The 18,128-nt window shown below is 39.4% G+C and overlaps 1 protein-coding gene across 1 annotated transcript; it reads right to left on the bottom strand.

Moving 5' to 3' along the window:
- Positions 1-6,697: 6,697 nt before the first annotated feature.
- LOC128860406 (NPC intracellular cholesterol transporter 2-like) lies at positions 6,698-17,020 on the bottom strand. Its single transcript, XM_054097933.1, has 3 exons — positions 16,904-17,020; positions 7,142-7,255; positions 6,698-7,062 (listed from the first exon to the last, which is right to left on the bottom strand). The coding sequence occupies exons 1-3, from the start codon at positions 16,986-16,988 to the stop codon at positions 6,725-6,727; spliced, it is 537 nt and encodes a 178-aa protein (XP_053953908.1). The 5' UTR covers positions 16,989-17,020; the 3' UTR covers positions 6,698-6,724.
- Between the last annotated feature and the right edge of the window lie 1,108 nt (positions 17,021-18,128).

The raw sequence follows: 18,128 nt of genomic DNA, 5'->3' as shown, positions 1-18,128 counted from the left end.
GACAACAAAGCCTCGGATAAGAACTTTTTATTCTGATGAGGACGCCTGCATACGAACTTTGATTTAAATTTCCGGTCCATTAATGGGAAAGTTGCCTCTGCCCGGCTGGTTGATGTCCTCGTGTGAGTAAAGCATCACTGCCGTTCAAGAGATGCGATGGACGGGGCAAGGCAAGAAAACCATAGGACCTTGCGACGTCTACTAAAGCTGCCATGTAAAGGAGCGCAAATTAGGTGTTGGATTTGTTGTGGGAGAGAGCCTTCGTTACCAAGTACTGTCGTTCACTCCGGTGGACGAGCGTCTCGTGCAATAGTCCACTTCAAAGCGCGTTTTTTAACATATCGCTCATTTGCGCCCACGCCCCGACGTAAGAGAAGGACGATACGACCAAAGATTCCTTCTATGAGCCTGGAACGTTCCTATAAGCGCTGACCCCGCCACGACATAAAAATCAACGCCAGGGTGGGCAAGGAGGGAGTTTTTGGTCCCACAGCCTGCACAACGAAACTTCCGGACATAACGAACAGAGGTTGATCGACTTCGCCGGGGCGCGAAACATGATAGTCTGCAGCACCAGTTTCCAGCATAAGAAGATACACCAAGCTACCTGGCTGTCTGCTGACCGAAAAACGCTAAACCAGAATCGATCATGTTGTGATAGTTGGAAGACTCGCTTCTAGTGTTTTGAGATGTGCGTACAATCGAAGGAACTAACATCGACTCGAATTTTCGACATCGGAAAGCTGCAATCACAAGAGATAGCTACAAGATTCGCCACTCGACTCTATTTCCTGCTCGCAGAGAGTAATGCCCAACAATCCGGCATGCTCGTGCAATGGAGCAACATTTCTAGTTCTCTACGTACCGCCGCCGAAGAATATATCCGATTTCGATGAACCCGAAAAGACAATTGGTACGACGAAGATTGTCTTGCTGCCGTGGAAAGAAAGGATACTGCCTATAGGGACGTTTTTCTAAAAGTGGACACACAGTGATAAAAAATGTGTATTTTGTAACGTTTTTACTATCTAATAAACAAGTAATATAATAATAAATTATTGCTATAATTTATTCTGCCTCGAGTCCATGTCATCTTTAGAAACTCTTGGTTGTGCCTGGTCGACCAGGATGCTTTAATAGCCATAATTTAATTTGCTGTTTTTTTCTTAAACCGGTCGTAAGCTCACAAAATAGAGATACGAAATTAAATATTTGGAGGCCACTAAAAAAGTTTATATCATATTAAATTATTATAAAATAAAATAAACTTTAGATTCACGTGTAGTTTTGCTCATCACAACGTCCAAAACAATGTTAAAGAGGAGAGGTGATAGGACGCAGCCTTGTCGGACTCTAACAGTGACTGGCAGATCATCACTCTGTTCCTTTTTATTCAAAATGCGACAGCTAACGTTGGTGTATAATGGTAGGATAAGCTGGATTAAAAGTTTTGGTACACCTTGGGATGCCAGTGCATTCCCAATCACATGATGGTGAATCGATGAAGATAAGGTAGAGAGTAGATCGCCATTCTACCGACTTCCCTGCTATTACGTTGAGGTTATTGACGTGATCAACGCAGGAGCGTCCAGCTCGAAAGCCTGCTAATTCTGTTCGTAGATTTGTCTTTAGAACGCTCGATATGCGGATGTCAATTATTCGAGCAATTATTGACCTTACATTCTAACAGATCACCTTTCTTAGAAAAATGTATGATGGCATAATATAAATAAATAAATAAATAAATAAGTATCTACCTCCATTTTTATGGCAATTTTTAGCCAGAATTGGAGATGAAATTTGGCTTAAATATTTGCCAATGCAGTTTACATCTATTTAAGTGGAAATTTCAGACTGAATATATTTTTTTGGGTCTTTGTTTTTAGTGTTGGCACTTTATTGTTTGAGTTTTAGACAGTAATATTTTAGAAACTTGTTAATTTTTTAGCAAGTGTTCGTTGTCATACTAATTCCAATATTTCTCCATAAATTATATTATATATTTATAAGTAAATATATACTCGTCAATAAAAAACCGAATTCGTCCGCTAGTTAAAAAAAAATGCCATAACTTGCAGGTGCTTCATTTTAAGTGATTTCAAGCCAATGACTAAGCAATTCCAGCTCCTCTCTACACGGTAAGACCCGTTTGAATGAAATGGATTTGGAGTCGTAGCTGCTTGATTGTCTGAGAAGATAGCTACTCTTGCACCAACTTCCTTGTAGAGCTTTAGTGATTTGCATGCTTCTCTGATCGCTAAAAGTTCTGCCTTGAACACGCTGGCATAGTCAGGAAGACGAATTGACTGAGATAGATTGATTGGCTCCGAATGGAAGCCAGCTCCCACACCACAGTTCATCTTAAAACCGTCGGTATAGATTTCGATATCGTATCTTCCAATCACCTTCCTTTTGCTCCATTCGGCTCTCGGTGGAAAACGTACTGTGTAGTCCGATTTGTTTTTGAGCAGCGAGGGTCCCTGTAGGAGGATCTTACTGTGACCGTACGATCTTTTTGCCCAGCTTCCTATGTCTCTGAGTCTCACCGCGCTACAAGTAGCTATTGTTTTAATGTGTAAATCTAATGGCAATAGATGTGTTAGTACATTGAGCGCTTCAGTAGGACTGGTGCTGAGCGCTCCTGTAGTTAAGATATACGCTGTTCTTGGTATCTTGTTCAGCTTAGTTGTTCAGTTGTTGTACTTCTTTTCTGTTGCAGGCCATCCCAAACTAATGCCGCATATGTTAGTATTGGCCTTAAAATGGCTGTGTAGGACCAATTGGATAGTTTTGGTTGGATACCCCATTTTCTACCCAATATTCTCTTACATTCGCTTTCTTTACCCTGTACTCTACGTTGGACTTCCAGCTGAGTTTGGGGTCTAGGATAACACCTAGGTATTTTGCCTGCTGGGTTAGCGTGAGACTAACGCCGTTTAGTTTTGGGAGATTACATTTTGGTACCTTCGAGTTCTTGGTGCATAGCATCAGCTCAGTTTTTATTGGGTTTACACTTAAACCACAGCCCGTGGCCCAATTGTTGAGTAATACCAGAGCTGCTTCCATAATCTCACTGATTGTGGTTGGAAACATTCCTGAAACCATAAGCGCTATGTCGTCCGCGTACGCCACTACTTTGATTCCCTTTTGTTTGAAATTGGTAAGGATATTGTTGACAAATACTAACCCCTCCCTGAGGGGTTCCCCTGTTGACAGCCTACCTCACCGATGATTATTCTAGTTTTAAGCATGTTCTCTATCTATTCGTTGAGACCTATGGCTGCGCCTAACATATTAAGAGCCTTAATTATGGGTCTTGTGCTAACATTATTGAACGCACCCTCCATCTGACAAGCATAAAAGATATGAATTGTTTCCGTAGCCTAGAACGCACTCACAACCTTTCTATGTTTTTATCTTAACAACGCATTTTTCATAATACCAATTGGGTAACCCTTTACGATTGACTACCTTTGTGTGTCAATTTTTATATAGTGAGACAGATAAGAGATTCCCAGTAGACTCATGCGTTGAAGTTAGTCTACTTACAGTATTTGCTGTGATAAGCGCGAATCTTTTTATTTATTTATTCAACAGCGACTGTTTTTTTGTGATAAAAATTTTATGGCATTATTTAATAAAAAAAGATGTGATACTTACGTACTCATTATTTCCTGAATTTGTTGAGAAAAAGTAAAAAAAAAAATACATTTTCTTTACTAAACATTTGGAAAGAGATTTTTTATCAAAAGCGTTGTCTGATATATTTAAAATTACCTCTCGAAGGCGAAAATTTCGCAGCGCGATTACTTTAGGGTAACGAGAAACCAACAATACTTTTTATTATAAAGAGAGAAAGATTCTGCGGAAAATTTTTGGGCCTTTTCACGTTAGCGACGGCGAGTATCGTAAGCGATGGAACACTGAGCTGTATGAACTTTACAACGGCATAGACATAGCGCAGAGAACAAAGATTCAGCGGCTTCGTTGGCTGGGTCATGTCGCCCAATGGATGCAAACGATCCGGTTTAGAATTATAAGGTGAAGCCCAAAATAAACAAGTCTGGTGTCATAAAAATGTTTTTGATGACGCCATCCTTTTAATGAGTTAGTGCGTTGGAAGTTACATCCCTAGCTGACTTCTAGTGAAAGCTTGGTGACATTCGGTTCAGTGAATACGAAGTTAATGCGTCTTAAGTGTCAGTATGTTTGTGTCAACGGTATAGAGTTTCGAATAAAGAGCAAACATCAAATTTTGTTTTAAAATCGGTAAAACGTTTACCGAAACATTTGAATTGATGAAAAAAGTTTATGCCGATGATTGGCTATCTCGTGCCAGAGTTCATGAGCGGTTTATACGTTTCAGAGAAGGTTGTGAGGACCTAAATGGCAACGAACATACGGGCCGCCCGAAATCAGTAACCACCGACAACTCCATTGAAAATCATCGTTGAAATTCATGGAATCGGAGTTGAATATATCCAAAACATCGATTTATCGCATTTTAACTGATCGTTTGGGCTTACGAAAGGTCTGCGCACGTTTCATTCCGCACAAGTGAACTGAGGACCAAAAACTCAGAATTTAAAATTAGAAATACCTCATTAAAGAGGCAGGAAAATACAAGAACTTCCTTTACAACATTGTGACTGGTGATGAAGTGCTGTGTTTCCAACATGAGCCTAAAAATAAGCCGCCGAAAAAATCGCGTTTGGAGAAGTCCAAAATCAAGTCGATGCTCATTTGTGTTTACGACTCCAAGGGAATTGTCCACAAGGAGTTCGAGCCAACGTTCCAAACCATCAATGCTATTTTCTATCTTGACGGGTTGAAGCATTTGTTGCATCGCATTCGGGATTCGCCCTGAATACCGCAAAGGAGGAAGATGGCGCTTATTGATTTTTTGACTAGAAATCGAATTTTAACCATCAATCACTCACTTATTTGCCTGATATGACTCCCTGTGACTTCTACCTATTCGGAAAATTGCATTTGGCCATGAAAGGAAAACGTTTTCCGTCCGTAGAGGCCATCCAAAGGGCTTGTACCGAACTCCTGAAGGACATTCCGGATTCCGGTCAATGGCCTGAAACACTTTTTGAAAAGGTTTTAGATCGCTCAAAACAGTGTATCGAGGCCAGAGGGGATTATTTTGAATAAATTAACTGCAAGTTATGAGAACAAAACTCTTGTCGTTTCTCTTATAGCTAAGTCTTGTTTATTTTGGACTTCACCTTGTGATCTTTTGAGCCCTCTACTCATCAAGTACCTCATCCTACCAAAGCTCTTTAAACTTAAGATAAAGCTGGGTTGGAGTAAGCGTATCTGCTGTTATTCTGGGTACAACCTTCTACGCGCTGTAGCGCTGAATTGGAGTCTCCTACGATTGGTTGCAGAAACTACAAGACTCCGTGAACCAACTTCGGATCATTTGCAAATAACTGCAATGAACTGTGATAATGCCCGTGAGCATTCTCTGTTTATCCTTGGGGAGGGTTATAAGTTTTTTAAAACTTTATTGGTTGTACCCTCAGTGAGACTTAATCTGACTGTCACTCAGAATGGAAATTCGCTCATTCCAGAAGTTCCTGTCAAAGTTAATTTCTGTACATTTACAGATGACGAAAACCGCCTTGGAAGATGCTTGGAAAATGACCCATTAGCACATAACGCTCGGTTCGGGAGCTTTATATTTCTGTGCCTATGCCTTTTGATGTCTTCTAGTGCAGGGTACACACCTGGAACTTCCTTTCTTAAGCTAATGTACTCCAGTTTACCTTGTTTTCGAATTTGATGACTATAGAGCTGAAGACTCAGCAATTCCATGTTCTTAATTCACATCACTTTTCCTTTACCGAAACCTTCCTCAATAATATTCCACAGGGGTCGCTTGGTTGATTGTTGAATAATTATATGAAGCCGTGCCAGCTCAAGCATCACCTCCATCGCTGCCCTCACTGTCGAGAGAGCGGCTCTCGATGGCCAAACAACCGCTCCATATGTTATCATTCGCCTTATTATCATGACGTATAGCCATCTTAAGATTCTTGGGATATAGCCCCAGGATTTTTTAGACTTTTGCAGATCAAGAGAGTCGTTGTTGCTTTGGACAAGGTTGCGTCAGCATGCCTTTCCTTGTTAAGCTTGGTGTCTAGGGCAGGGCCATGTTATTTAACTTCGCTGACCCATCTAATAGCAACCCCGTCCTTGTAGATCTCTCTCATTCCTGGCGAAGAGAATGATGACTGTTTTGGAAGGGTTCATATCCAGTTCCACCCCAGCACACCTTCTTTTCGTCAGATTTAAAGCTCTTTGCAATATGTCGCAAAGAGTATTCTCAAGCTTACCGCTCGCAATTAAAACGTCATCCTTGACAGCGCATTCCGTTGTTTGTCAGCAAGAGAAGCAGGTCGTCAACTATTAGGCTCCACAAGAAGGGTGATAAGAGCGGACACCCATTAGTGGATCTCGATCACTCATTTGCGATCCAGCAGATTGGATACTTATATAAATAATATATAATTAATTAAATATAAAGTAAATATAAAATCAATCGCAGCTACTTCCATTCCAAAAAATTTTCATTAATTTCATTTGTATTTCATTTCCCATTCTGGTTCATATTCCGTCTCTATCCTATGGACCTCATGCCCGCTAAGCAAAAGAAAATATTTAACCAAATAAAAAATACAGTTATTTCTGCAACGAAATACACCTTAATGGATTAACTCCAAATGTGATTTGTATTATTAGTTATAGAGTCTGTTATAACATTCGTTCGAGTGCCCTTACGCACACGAATACTCGTACTAAAGCAGGCTATTACATCGTCATCTGCATCGGCTAAATTCAGTTCAATGGTAACTGCAATTTCGGGATAGTGGGTGTCGACGTAAAACTGGAAATCATACACAATATCTTCGGTTGCATAGAGTGGGCACATGGCGCCATATAAGAGATTTTGGCAAACATCTGCCACATCTTCAGGCAATTCATAAGGTACAGTTATACCCAAAGTCGTGGCATAGCACCGCGCTGTGAGATTTCGAATATTGTCCTTGGCTGAAAGTGTCAGAAAAATTTTTCATCAAAACAAAATACATGAAATACAAAAGCATTGATATGAAGGAAATGTACTTACTGCTCACAAAGTGTACTGCAATAATGGATGTTTGGCCTTTATAGACTATGCATGGCGGCTCCTCGCAACCCTCTATGCTTACGCTCAGAGGCATAGGTTTTGACGTGTCTTTACCTGTTGTGGAGAAAAGAAAATCAGTTGGTAATTATATTGGTAGTAGTTTGTTTATGATAGAAATGCTTAGGAAATGTTTTGGTTGTGTCGCAAACGTGGACAAAGGAGGACGTTAAGTTTGTACACGTCCCAAAAGACAAAATGAAAAGAAAAGATTGGCTAAACTTGGGAGGCACTTCACTGAAACCAAGCGAAAAAGTTGCGTGTATCACTTTTCGGCAACGGTTTTCGGGATTGGGTCAGACCGGAAGAGGGCGAAGTTGTCTAGTGATGATCTTCATTTTTCTTTGCTAACGATTTTTTTCATTGCTGACACGAGCAAGCAGTAAGGTGAATTTGGTTGTAAATTGAAAAATCTTTATTTATTCTTGTAAATCAATTTCATCCCCTTCAAAATAATCCCCTCTCGATGAAATACACTTATGCCAACGATTTTTTCAATCCCCGAAACATGCCAAATAGTCCATTTCCGGTATAGCCATCAGCACCTTCTTCGATTCAGCTTTTATCTCCTCAATCGACTCGAAACTCGTTCCCCGGAGTGGTCTCTTGAGTTTTGGGAATAGCCAGAAGTCACACGGAGCCAAATCAGGCGAATACGGTGGTTGCGGAACGATATGCGTGGAACTTTTGGCGAAATGGTCACGAAGAACGAGTGCAGTGTGAGACGGTGCATTATCGTGATGCAAAAACCAAGAGTGGTTGGCCCATAATTCTGGTTTTTTTAGACGAATTGCTTCACGTAAATGACGCATAACGCTCAAATAATATTCCTTATTAACAGTTTGGCCAGGTGGAAGGAATTCATAGTGCACCACACCACGAAAAACGAAAAAAACTGTCATCATGACCTTTATTTTTGAACGATTTTGACGTGCTCTTTTCGATCTGGCCTCGCCTTTAGCACGATACTCGCTTGATTGGTCGGTTGTTTCAGGGTCGTAAGCATAAATCCAAGTCTCATCTCCCGTGATGCATTTGAGCTTTTCCTGATAGTCTGAAAGCATTGTTTCACACACATCAACGCGACGACTTTTTTCCAAGAAATTGATAGTTTTCGGTACCAAACGAGATTTGACTTTTCGTAGGCCTAAATGGTCTTTCAAAATGGTTTTCACAGATCCTTCTGATATTCCGATCATATCAGTAAGGCCTTTAACAGTCAACCGACGATTTTTGAGCACTAACTCCTTCACTTTATTGACGTGTTGGTCATCTGTTGACGTCGATGGTCGTCCGGAGCGCTGCAACAACGTCGTCCATCAACACGTTCTCGACCCTCTTTGAAGTCTTTGTACCACTTATAAACATTTTTCTGCGCCATGGTCGAATCACCAAATGCCTTCTGCAACATGCCAAAGGTTTCCGCAGCTGAAATTTCATTCCGCAAACAAAATTTGATGGCACTTTTCTGCTCAATCAAATCAGACATTATAAACATCGAGAAATGCACTCTTGGTCGTTTGGTAAACACAAGCGTAAATATATTACTGATAATGGCATTCACATGAAAGTTGGCCCAGATGTTATTAACAGTGCTGCCAACTCATGAAAAAAATAACTAGAGCGAAATTTTAATCCCGCGAAGTTTGACAAATAAATTCACCTTACTTTTTGCCACAGTAGTACATTAAGCAATATTTATAGAATAACTCAAACTAATAGCTAGAGAATTTCAGTCGTTTATGGGATGCACCCAGTGGTACAACCCATTTCAGTTTTTTCCACTAGAAGAGGAGATCTTTGGTGGATTTTCTTTTGAGTCGGATAAAAACAATGGGATTGGCTATCATTTCCGTGATTAAGGAGTTAGAGTGAGTATGGAGCCTGAGATTGTGGGATATTGCATATTCCCTGTTTCTTGCACAAGATTAGAAATTTGGAGATCACTGTGTATTTGCGAGATGGTAATATTAGGGTGAGTTGGTGATCATTCCTAATGTTTTTGAAAGTTGAATACCATATGTCCACACGGGTTCTAGAACGGCTGAGTATAAGAAAAATTTGATTTCGAGACAAACTTGAGAATGACGATTTAAAAGCCAGTGAAGGTCTCTGATTTTAATACCAAGTGCTTTTCTTTTTGAGAATATATGTATCTTCTAGGTTGATTTTCTGTCTAGATGCATTCCTAGATATTTGGTTTCATTGCTTTGTGGCATGTCCATATCGTTGAGTTTGACGTGTGGGCAAGTGTCTCGCTTAAGTCTGGTAACTTATTTTGAAAATTTCGAATTTCGGTTTTTTACATATTTTGAAAGTGCGATATATTGGTAATATACTGAACAAATTTTAGACCGAAATTCGAAATATTGACGAAATTATAGCACATGCATGAGAGCGGCTCGTACTTGCGCGCGCTATAAGTAATCAATTGCTAAAACTTTAAGCGCGTTTTTCTGAAAACCACGTTTTTCCGGATGGCCATCGTGAAAACAAATTTTCTATCTAACGGATTGAGCTGAAATTTAGATATGTTTTTCTACACATCAATAGATCTGGCGGGTAGTAGATTTAATTTATTTCGTCCCTAACTTTCCATTTTTTAGTCCGATTTCCACTTTAAAAAAGGCAATTTTCTTACGAAGTCCGCCATTTTGTTATTTTTTGTCAAAATCATTTGATCTTACCACCCGCCAGAACGACAAGCACACTGATTAATACCTAAGCACTTTGTTTTTTCTGTTTCAGATGACCACAAGTGACGAAATCCCGCCGTCCAGCTACTGTACCTCTTTTTTTTTGCCGCTTGCTCCAGTGTACAAAAATAATATCAAAACATTAAAAAAAAAAATTTTTTTTGTACAGAGCAGAGAAAACCTTCTACAGCCATCCAGTGCTGTTGATGTAGTGGAGGGGGAAAAAGGGAGCAAGGCTGAAGAATTTCTTCAAGTCATCCCCAAAGGGCACGCTAAGGAATCTCAAGCGCCTACCCGCCAGAGCCGGACATTTGCAGAGAAAGTGTTCAACAGTTTCTTTCTCTGCAGGATCCCCACAGCTTCTGCAATAGGAGTTATACGGAATTCCAAGCTTCTCCGCATGAGTAACGATCACCCAGTGACCAGTGAGCACCGCAATGAGTTTGGAAATTGAATGACATGGGATTCCCATCACCTTAAGCGTTCTATTTATATCGTATTGAGGCCATAGTGTTTTCGAAATAGAACACGATGAGACAGACCTCCTTCTGTCTTGCGCTTTGTTTAGAAAGAAATTGTGTAGTTTCCGTTTAACAACGATCAAAGGGACACCGATGTTTGAGAGGGGGACAGCTGAAACCAGTTCTGTCGACCCCTTCCAGGCAAGCTCGTCGGCAATTTCATTTCCCTCTATATTCCTGTGCCCAGGAACCCAGATAAACGAAATGTTTCCTGCACGTTTGCGACGAAGAGTGAATGTGATTTTTATTGATTTAGTTTCATTAGACTTTATTTTAAATTTTTTGAGCCATAGGTTGATTTTGTCGAGTCCCTTGTGAAGTTTAGAAGAAGCTGCTTGCGAAAAAGTGTCACTTGCTGGTAAAGCAGTATCATCAGCAAATGTGCTTATAGTTAATCCTTCAGTTTCGGGTAAGTGATATGTATAGAGTAGGTACAATATTGGTCCTTTTACGCTTCCTTGGCGAACGCCCGCTAAACTTTCTCAGAGCTCGGAGTGCTGATCTCCTTCCTTGACGAAGAAATTTCGGTCATTGAGATAAGACTTTATAAGTATGTAGAAGTTTATAGGGAGGGTGGTTTTCATTTTGTAGAACAAACTGTCGTGCTTGGGCAAGGTCGAGGAACGCTGCTGTACTGTACTGCTTTTTTATTCGAATGCATTGTGAATGTGTTCAACAATTTCATTGTCGAGTGTCTGAATAAGATTTAGTAGAATCCCCAGACATCTCATTGGGCAGTGTACGCAATATTTTGACTGAAATATTGGATTTACGAAAGTTGTATGCACAATGTGTGCCGCATTCGCTAACAGAAACACAATCGATTGCGATTTTCTCAGCAACATTTAGAGCGTTTTCGAAAGGATAAAGTGGATTTTGGGCGTCGATTCGTCACTATGGATAAGAACTAGGTCTATCACCATAGTCCTAAACCAAAACAAGAGGCTAAGGAGCGGTGAAGGAAGAAAATCGTGAAAAAATGCCTAGTTTTAAAAGAAAGAAAAGACAATACAGTGTGCTACAACGGCATTTTCAATCCATTATCAAGCTAAACTCAAAAAATTAAAATTCGAATTACTGGAGCTTACACCGTGTTCATCAGATTTGGCCCCTAGCGACTTCCATGTGTTTCCAGACCTAAAAAATGCATGCGAGGAAAGCGTTTTTCATCGAATGATGAGATCATTACAGCTGTGGAAGCGTATTTTGCAGCCCTTAGTTATAGATGGCGATAGTTCTCATGCACCTAAAAACACACCCGATATAGGTAAATGGGAGAAAACGCAATCGAAGGCTAAGTATAAGACGAGCGAAAAATATATTAAATGTGTCCGTTAATAAAAAAGTTACAACTTTCTAAAAATAGCGTAAGCGGCCTCGGTAGTATAGCGTAAGTGCACTAGCCTGCCATCCCAAAAAAAAAACTAGTTTCATTCCTCAACCCCAAAACCTTATCCTTTCCATTCTTACTCCCGCACGAAAGTCAGCGCATTATTTGCACTGTGACTGCCAAAACAAGCAAAATCAGTGGCATTGCATCAGTGGCGCCTGCAAGAGGAAGCGGGCAACTGCGGCAATAGCGCAGAAACACCAAATTTAGTGAAATCCGCAACCATCTGTGTGATCCTTCTGGCAGAAAACTGTGAACCACAGATGGCGCTCTAAGCAGCAAGAAGGCGTTGTACCTAAGCAACGACAGGTGGGCATTCCCACTAAATACTTAGAACTGCTAGCGGCAGGCTAATCACCTACCCTGTCAGAAATCTAAATTAACGATCTAAGATTACAGAAACTAACGCAACAATGAGTATTGTCGAGGCGATATGCTCCCGGTGGAGCGAACAAGGAAAAAAGTGGCCTAGAAAACCAGTAATTTTTGGAAAAAAGCCATTTTTTTCATACTTTCATACTTCAACTTACTTTTAGAAGCGTGATATTTAAAAGAGGATTTAATAAGATTGATTGTAATGAGATTGTGGAACATTTTTCCGCCCTCTTTTAATTATAAAATTCATGATGATCCTCAACAAAATATTAATAAACTTGCCACTGTAATTTTTACTATTTACGACTCTGAGCTGACGCCGTATTCTATCATTCTTGGTACAATACCATTACTTGAAACTCATTATTTGGAAGTTCTTGCGATTGCTGATTATTAATCTGATGCGAGTTTTTCAAAATTCAAAATGGCGGTCAAAATTTGAACAAAAATTATTCCGATTCGTCAATATTACAAGTACAAGGGATTTGCTGGGATCGCTTTTTACGAATCTAAGGCAAGTTTTTTAAAATTCAAAATAGTCATGTCGCTGCCTCATTTTGAAAGTAAAGAGTTCTTCAAAAAAAAACCTAGTTTTGGTTTTAAAATAAAACTTGCGCAAATTTAGAGTCTTTCTGGTTCCACTATTTCAATTCAAAATACGGTTCTTAACAATTATATGGAGGATGTAGAAGTTCACGCAAGTGGGGAAAGTTACTGATCGCCATCCACTTAGGAGTGGCCAAGCAGCTCACAACTTCCAGGATTAGCCCAAGTAACTTCTGGGTAGCTTCCGAACACCCGTTCGAGAGCAGACCAACGTAAAAAGGCGAACATTTCAGGATAGCTGGTCGGGCTTTGGGTGTGGGACCCGCTACGTAAATGTCGAGCCCCAAAAAACAGTTGGTACGACGAGGAATGTCATGCTGCCTCAGAAAGAAAGGATGCTGTCCATAGAGCCACGCTGCGATCGGGCGCAACGCGAGTCATGTGGGATCGCTACCGGAAGCTAAAAAAGGAAAAGAGACGTATTACGAGACAGAAAAAACGAGGGGTCGAAATACGTGAGTGCGATGAGCTTGAGATGCTGACCAATAGGTACAACGCCCGAAAATTCTACCAGAAAGTTCGGCGGCTTACAAACAGTTTTAAGACCGAGGCGTTTTCCTGTAAGAACAAAGACGGCGAGAGTGGTGACTGACGTACAGAGCAACTTTAAATTATGGAGGGAACACTTCTCGAATCTATTGAGTAGTGACAGCTGCACATGTCACAGAGAATGTGAAGATCCCGATACCCCAATCGTTGACGACAGAATTGACGTTCCACTACCCGACCATGACGAGGTGAGAATAACGATAACGCGGCTAAAGAACAACAAAGCCGCGGGCGCCGACGGACTGCCGGCTGAGCTATCAAACATGGCGGCGAGGAGCTGGTAAGATGCATGCATCAGCTTCTATGCAAAATATGGCCGGATGAAAGCATAGCTGCCGATTAGAATTGAAGTGTGCTTTGCCCAATCTATAAGAAGGGTGACCCTGTAATCTGTGCAAGTTATCGAGAGATTCGTCTAAATATCACCTATAATGTTCTAACGAGCGTATTGTGTGAAAGGCTGAAGCCTACCGTCAACCAACTGATTGGACCTTATCAGGGTGGCTTTAGACCTGGAAAGTCTACCATCGACCAAATATTTACAATACGGCAAATCTTGGAAAAGACCCACGAAAGGAGAATCGACACACACCATCTTTTCTTCGATTTCAAAGCTGCACTCGACAGCACGGAAAGGAGTTACTTGTATGCCGCGATGTCTGAATTTGGTTTCCCCACAAAACTAATACGACTATGCAAGATAATTGGTAAGGACCTATCCGAGCCATTTGATACCAAAGGAGGTTTCAGACTGGGTGACTCGCTGTCGTGTGACTTCTTTAACCTGAGGTTGGAGAGTATCGTACGAGCCGCAGAACTTAATCGCTCAGGCACAATATTTTATAAGAGCGTACAACTGTTGGCGTATGCCGATGATATTGCCATTATCAATTGAGTAGTAAAGTCCTGACAACATCCAATGAAATGACGCTTGGAGTGTTTGAGAAAAAGATTCCGCGTAAGATTTTTGGACCTTTGCACGTTGGCAACGGCGAATATCGCAGGCGATGGAGTGATGAGCTGGATGAGCTTCACGACGACATAGACATAGCGCAGCGAGTAAAGATCCAGCGGTTACGTTGGCTGAGTCATGTCGTCCGAAGGGATACAACCGCTCCGGCTCTGAAAGTATTTGATGCGGTACCAGCTGGTGGTAGCAGAGGAAAAGGAAGGCCTTGTGGTATACTTTTTGTTGGAAAGATCAAGTGGAGAAGGACTTGACTTCACTTGGTGTGTCCAACTGGCGCCGGTTAGCACGAGAAAGAAGCTCGGCTAAAATCGCATAAGCGGTTATCGCACCAATTAAGGAGAAGAAGTCTTTTTTATATACTCGACAGCACCAACTTCTTGAAATTTTTTCACCAACCTTTGAATTGCCGACTCATTCAGACCATTACTCGACAATTTTTGAAATAAATTTCAATAGTTTTAGTGAGGTTTTTATGAAGAGAATTTTAAAATGTCTTCTCTATATTAACAACGCATAAGATCTCATGGTTTTTTTCATTGGAGTCGTCGGGTTAGGTATACGGTGTTTCCTGGCTTCCTCGTTAACGTGACTCTGGATCCTTATCGAGTGGGCTTCTGCTAGGTTTCTAATAACATCAGCGGCCGTAGAAATGTTGAGGTCACAATGAATATCTCTATTGCGAACGTACCAAGGAGCATTGACAATATTTTTGAGAATTTCATTTTGAAGTCGTTGGACTACGCCGATATTTCATTTTGAAGTCGTTGGACTACGTCGATATTATATGGACTGATGGACTGGCACAGCCCCAAATTTGTGCGCCATAAGACCTCACTGGATAATTTGAATGTTTATCATTATTTTGTTATAAAAGAACAAATTTTAATTTCGTTCAATCAACCAGTTCATTTTTATTATTTTGAATTGTAATCGAAATTCCAAAGAAAACATAAAAAAAAGGTACGGTCCAGGAATTATTCACTACTACATTCACTACATTTAGGCGAAACTTTCGAAAGACCCTTCATAAAAAATCAAGGCATGAACTGCTCATGTCACTTCGTACCCGCTTGAACAGCGATTGATTTGATGACTGATTGTATTCAACTAACCTCACTTTGCACAATTCATTTTCATTTCATTCGCCTCTCTCTCTCTCTCTCTTTCTCTCTCTCGTTCTCTGTCAAATCTTCTGTGATATAACAACCAAACTACTATCACAATTTTGCTGCTGGCCAAATTTTGCAATCTATCATCCTTGATTAAGTGGGAATACTTTTGGTTTGTGGCTGCGTAACGATGAATTGCAAAAATTTCGAAAATTTGTTCACAATTGGAACAGCTAGCGATTCTACGTAAGAATTGGATAGTGATATGCAGAGAATGCTGGACATTTTTTATATGGAAGAAAACACTCAACACCGTCGGGGAAAAAAATTCTCTAAAATCAGTGCAACTTTTCAAGGGCTTCACATTTGCACTGAAAAATAATTTTTTTTAATATTTTGACTATTAATCTTTATAAATAAAAAATAAATAATTGGCGCGGTGTTTGACCGAGCTCCTCTTCCTCTTGATGCGTGCGTCTGGATGTTGTTCCACAAATGGAGGGGCCTACAGTTTTAAGTCGACTCCGAATGGCAAATGGGTTTTTATGGCAGAAATACACTCGGCGGTTTGCCATTGCCTGTCGAGGGGCGACTGCTAAAGGGTTTTCCAATAAGAGGTGTTATTTCGATATTCAAAGAAAGACAACTTTTTCTATCATTTTGGTGTTCATGCACGAGATTCGATGCTATACACTCCCGAACGATAGTCACGCACGAACCCAATCGGTCACGGTGGCCGAAACTTAGTACCCGTAGTTTTTCTCAAAATTCTGTTTAAAAAATATGAATGTTTGATGAAAATTTGTTAACTTTTATTTAAACTGCATACTCGAAAGTTTTTTTTTTAATTCTGCTTAAAAAGTATGCAGTTTTGATGAAATTTTTTTATATATTTTTTTTAATTTGTTTAGTTTCAAAAGGGTTATTCAGTGGCCTATTAAACTGCACACCCGAAATTTTTCCAAAAATTCTTTTTAAAATATATGAAATTCTTCTGAACGTTTTTGAATTTTTTTTGCATACCCGATATTTTTCTGAAAATTCTGTTCAAAAAGTATACAATTCTGATTAACTTTTTTTTTAATTTTTTCAAGTTTTTTTATGTTTATGCATGGTGATTCGAACCCACGCACTCCCAAATGGTAGTCACGCAACAACCCAGCCAACCCTTTTTAAATGTCGCGAAAGGAACTTCATTATAAATGTTTTTCTATAATTTTTAATTTTTTTATTTCTAAAAATATTTTAATATTATTTGGTATTAAGTGTTATCATTACAAATGTTCACTTTTGTGCCATTAAATATTCACTTCAATGTTCACTCGCTCAGCACCTAAATTCATTTACAATTCTGCGACTTTTACACACACATCTTTGCACATATATTGGTTTAAAAACTGAGTTAGTTTTATATACCCATAAACCACAAAATTTCCAGCATTTCCGTTTTTTGTAATCACTAGGCCATAACACTACTCAGACTACTCACATTGCTTGACATTTGTCTTTGCGTCCACCGCACACAACGCGGTCAACAACACGAACGAGAAAATAATATGAAATGCGTAAGGCATTTTGAGAAATTTCCTGCAATATTCTGCTCCCGATTGTGTGCAAATAAAGTGCAAAGAAATTATACGGGCATTTTTATACTCAGACAGAAATACCTGACAAAAAAAGAAAAGCTGATATAAACAGAAAAACCCAAAAAAATTGTTGTACTGAGATAGGCGCCAGTTATACCGAATACGCATAGTAAGAAATGCAAATTATTACCAATTATTTCAAATGTGAGTTTTTAGCATTTTAAAGCGATACTAGTAATTTTTTGTACTCAATGAGCGCGGCTGAAGGCCTCGTAAGCAGTGCTGCATTTATGTATTTATGTATGTAATAATATATTTTTTGTTATATAAAATAAATTATAAAGAAATAAATAACTTAATAAGCAAATAAATGAACAAAAAAATAACTCAATAAATAAATAAAAGAATAAATGAATAAACAAATAAATAAATAAATAAAAAATACTAAATAAAAAGAGAAACTTTTGGATAAATATTCTAAATCTCATTCTCTTTTACCTACTCCCTACCACATAAGTGGCTCTAGATTATCCAATTCAAATGAAGGGGGAAACCGGTTTAGGAGGCCAAAATTTTGGTGTTTTTCGAGAATTTTTTGAAGAAAGAAGGAATAATCAGAAATTGTTTAAGTTTAGAGAATATTTTATTTATGTTTTTAGGTACACTTTTTAATTTTTTTGTAGCTATTTCCGCGGGAGATAGTGGCGTTAGGGCGTGCTGTCCATGGACGATCGCCATTCGAGTATCTTGCTGCTGGGAATTCCTGAAGTTGCACTTTTTCTCTGAAATCAACAGCAATTTTTTTGTTTTATTAACAACATATTTCCTAAGAATATGAACCTAATTGTGGTAAAAAAATATTGAAAATTGCATGCTTTTGAGGCGCTTGAACACAAAGTATTTTTTCCCCCATATTTTTTCATCTATTTTGCTTAAAAACCCATATTTTAAATAATAATATAATCCCATAATAAGGTTCATATAAATTAGAATTGATTAAAGAAAAAATCCCGATAACTTTTATAAAGATTGGTCGATAACTTTTTAAGCTAGAATGCCAACCAGTTGGAAAAAGTAGTTTCGAGAAAAACGTCGTTCTAACTAACGTGCGTTACAGTGCGGAACCGA

The sequence above is a fragment of the Anastrepha ludens genome, chromosome 2 (assembly GCF_028408465.1).
Source record: "Anastrepha ludens isolate Willacy chromosome 2, idAnaLude1.1, whole genome shotgun sequence".
Classification (NCBI taxonomy): domain Eukaryota; kingdom Metazoa; phylum Arthropoda; class Insecta; order Diptera; family Tephritidae; genus Anastrepha; species Anastrepha ludens.
Note: the sequence above shows the minus strand (reverse complement) of the source record. Positions and strands in the feature narration are given on the sequence as shown.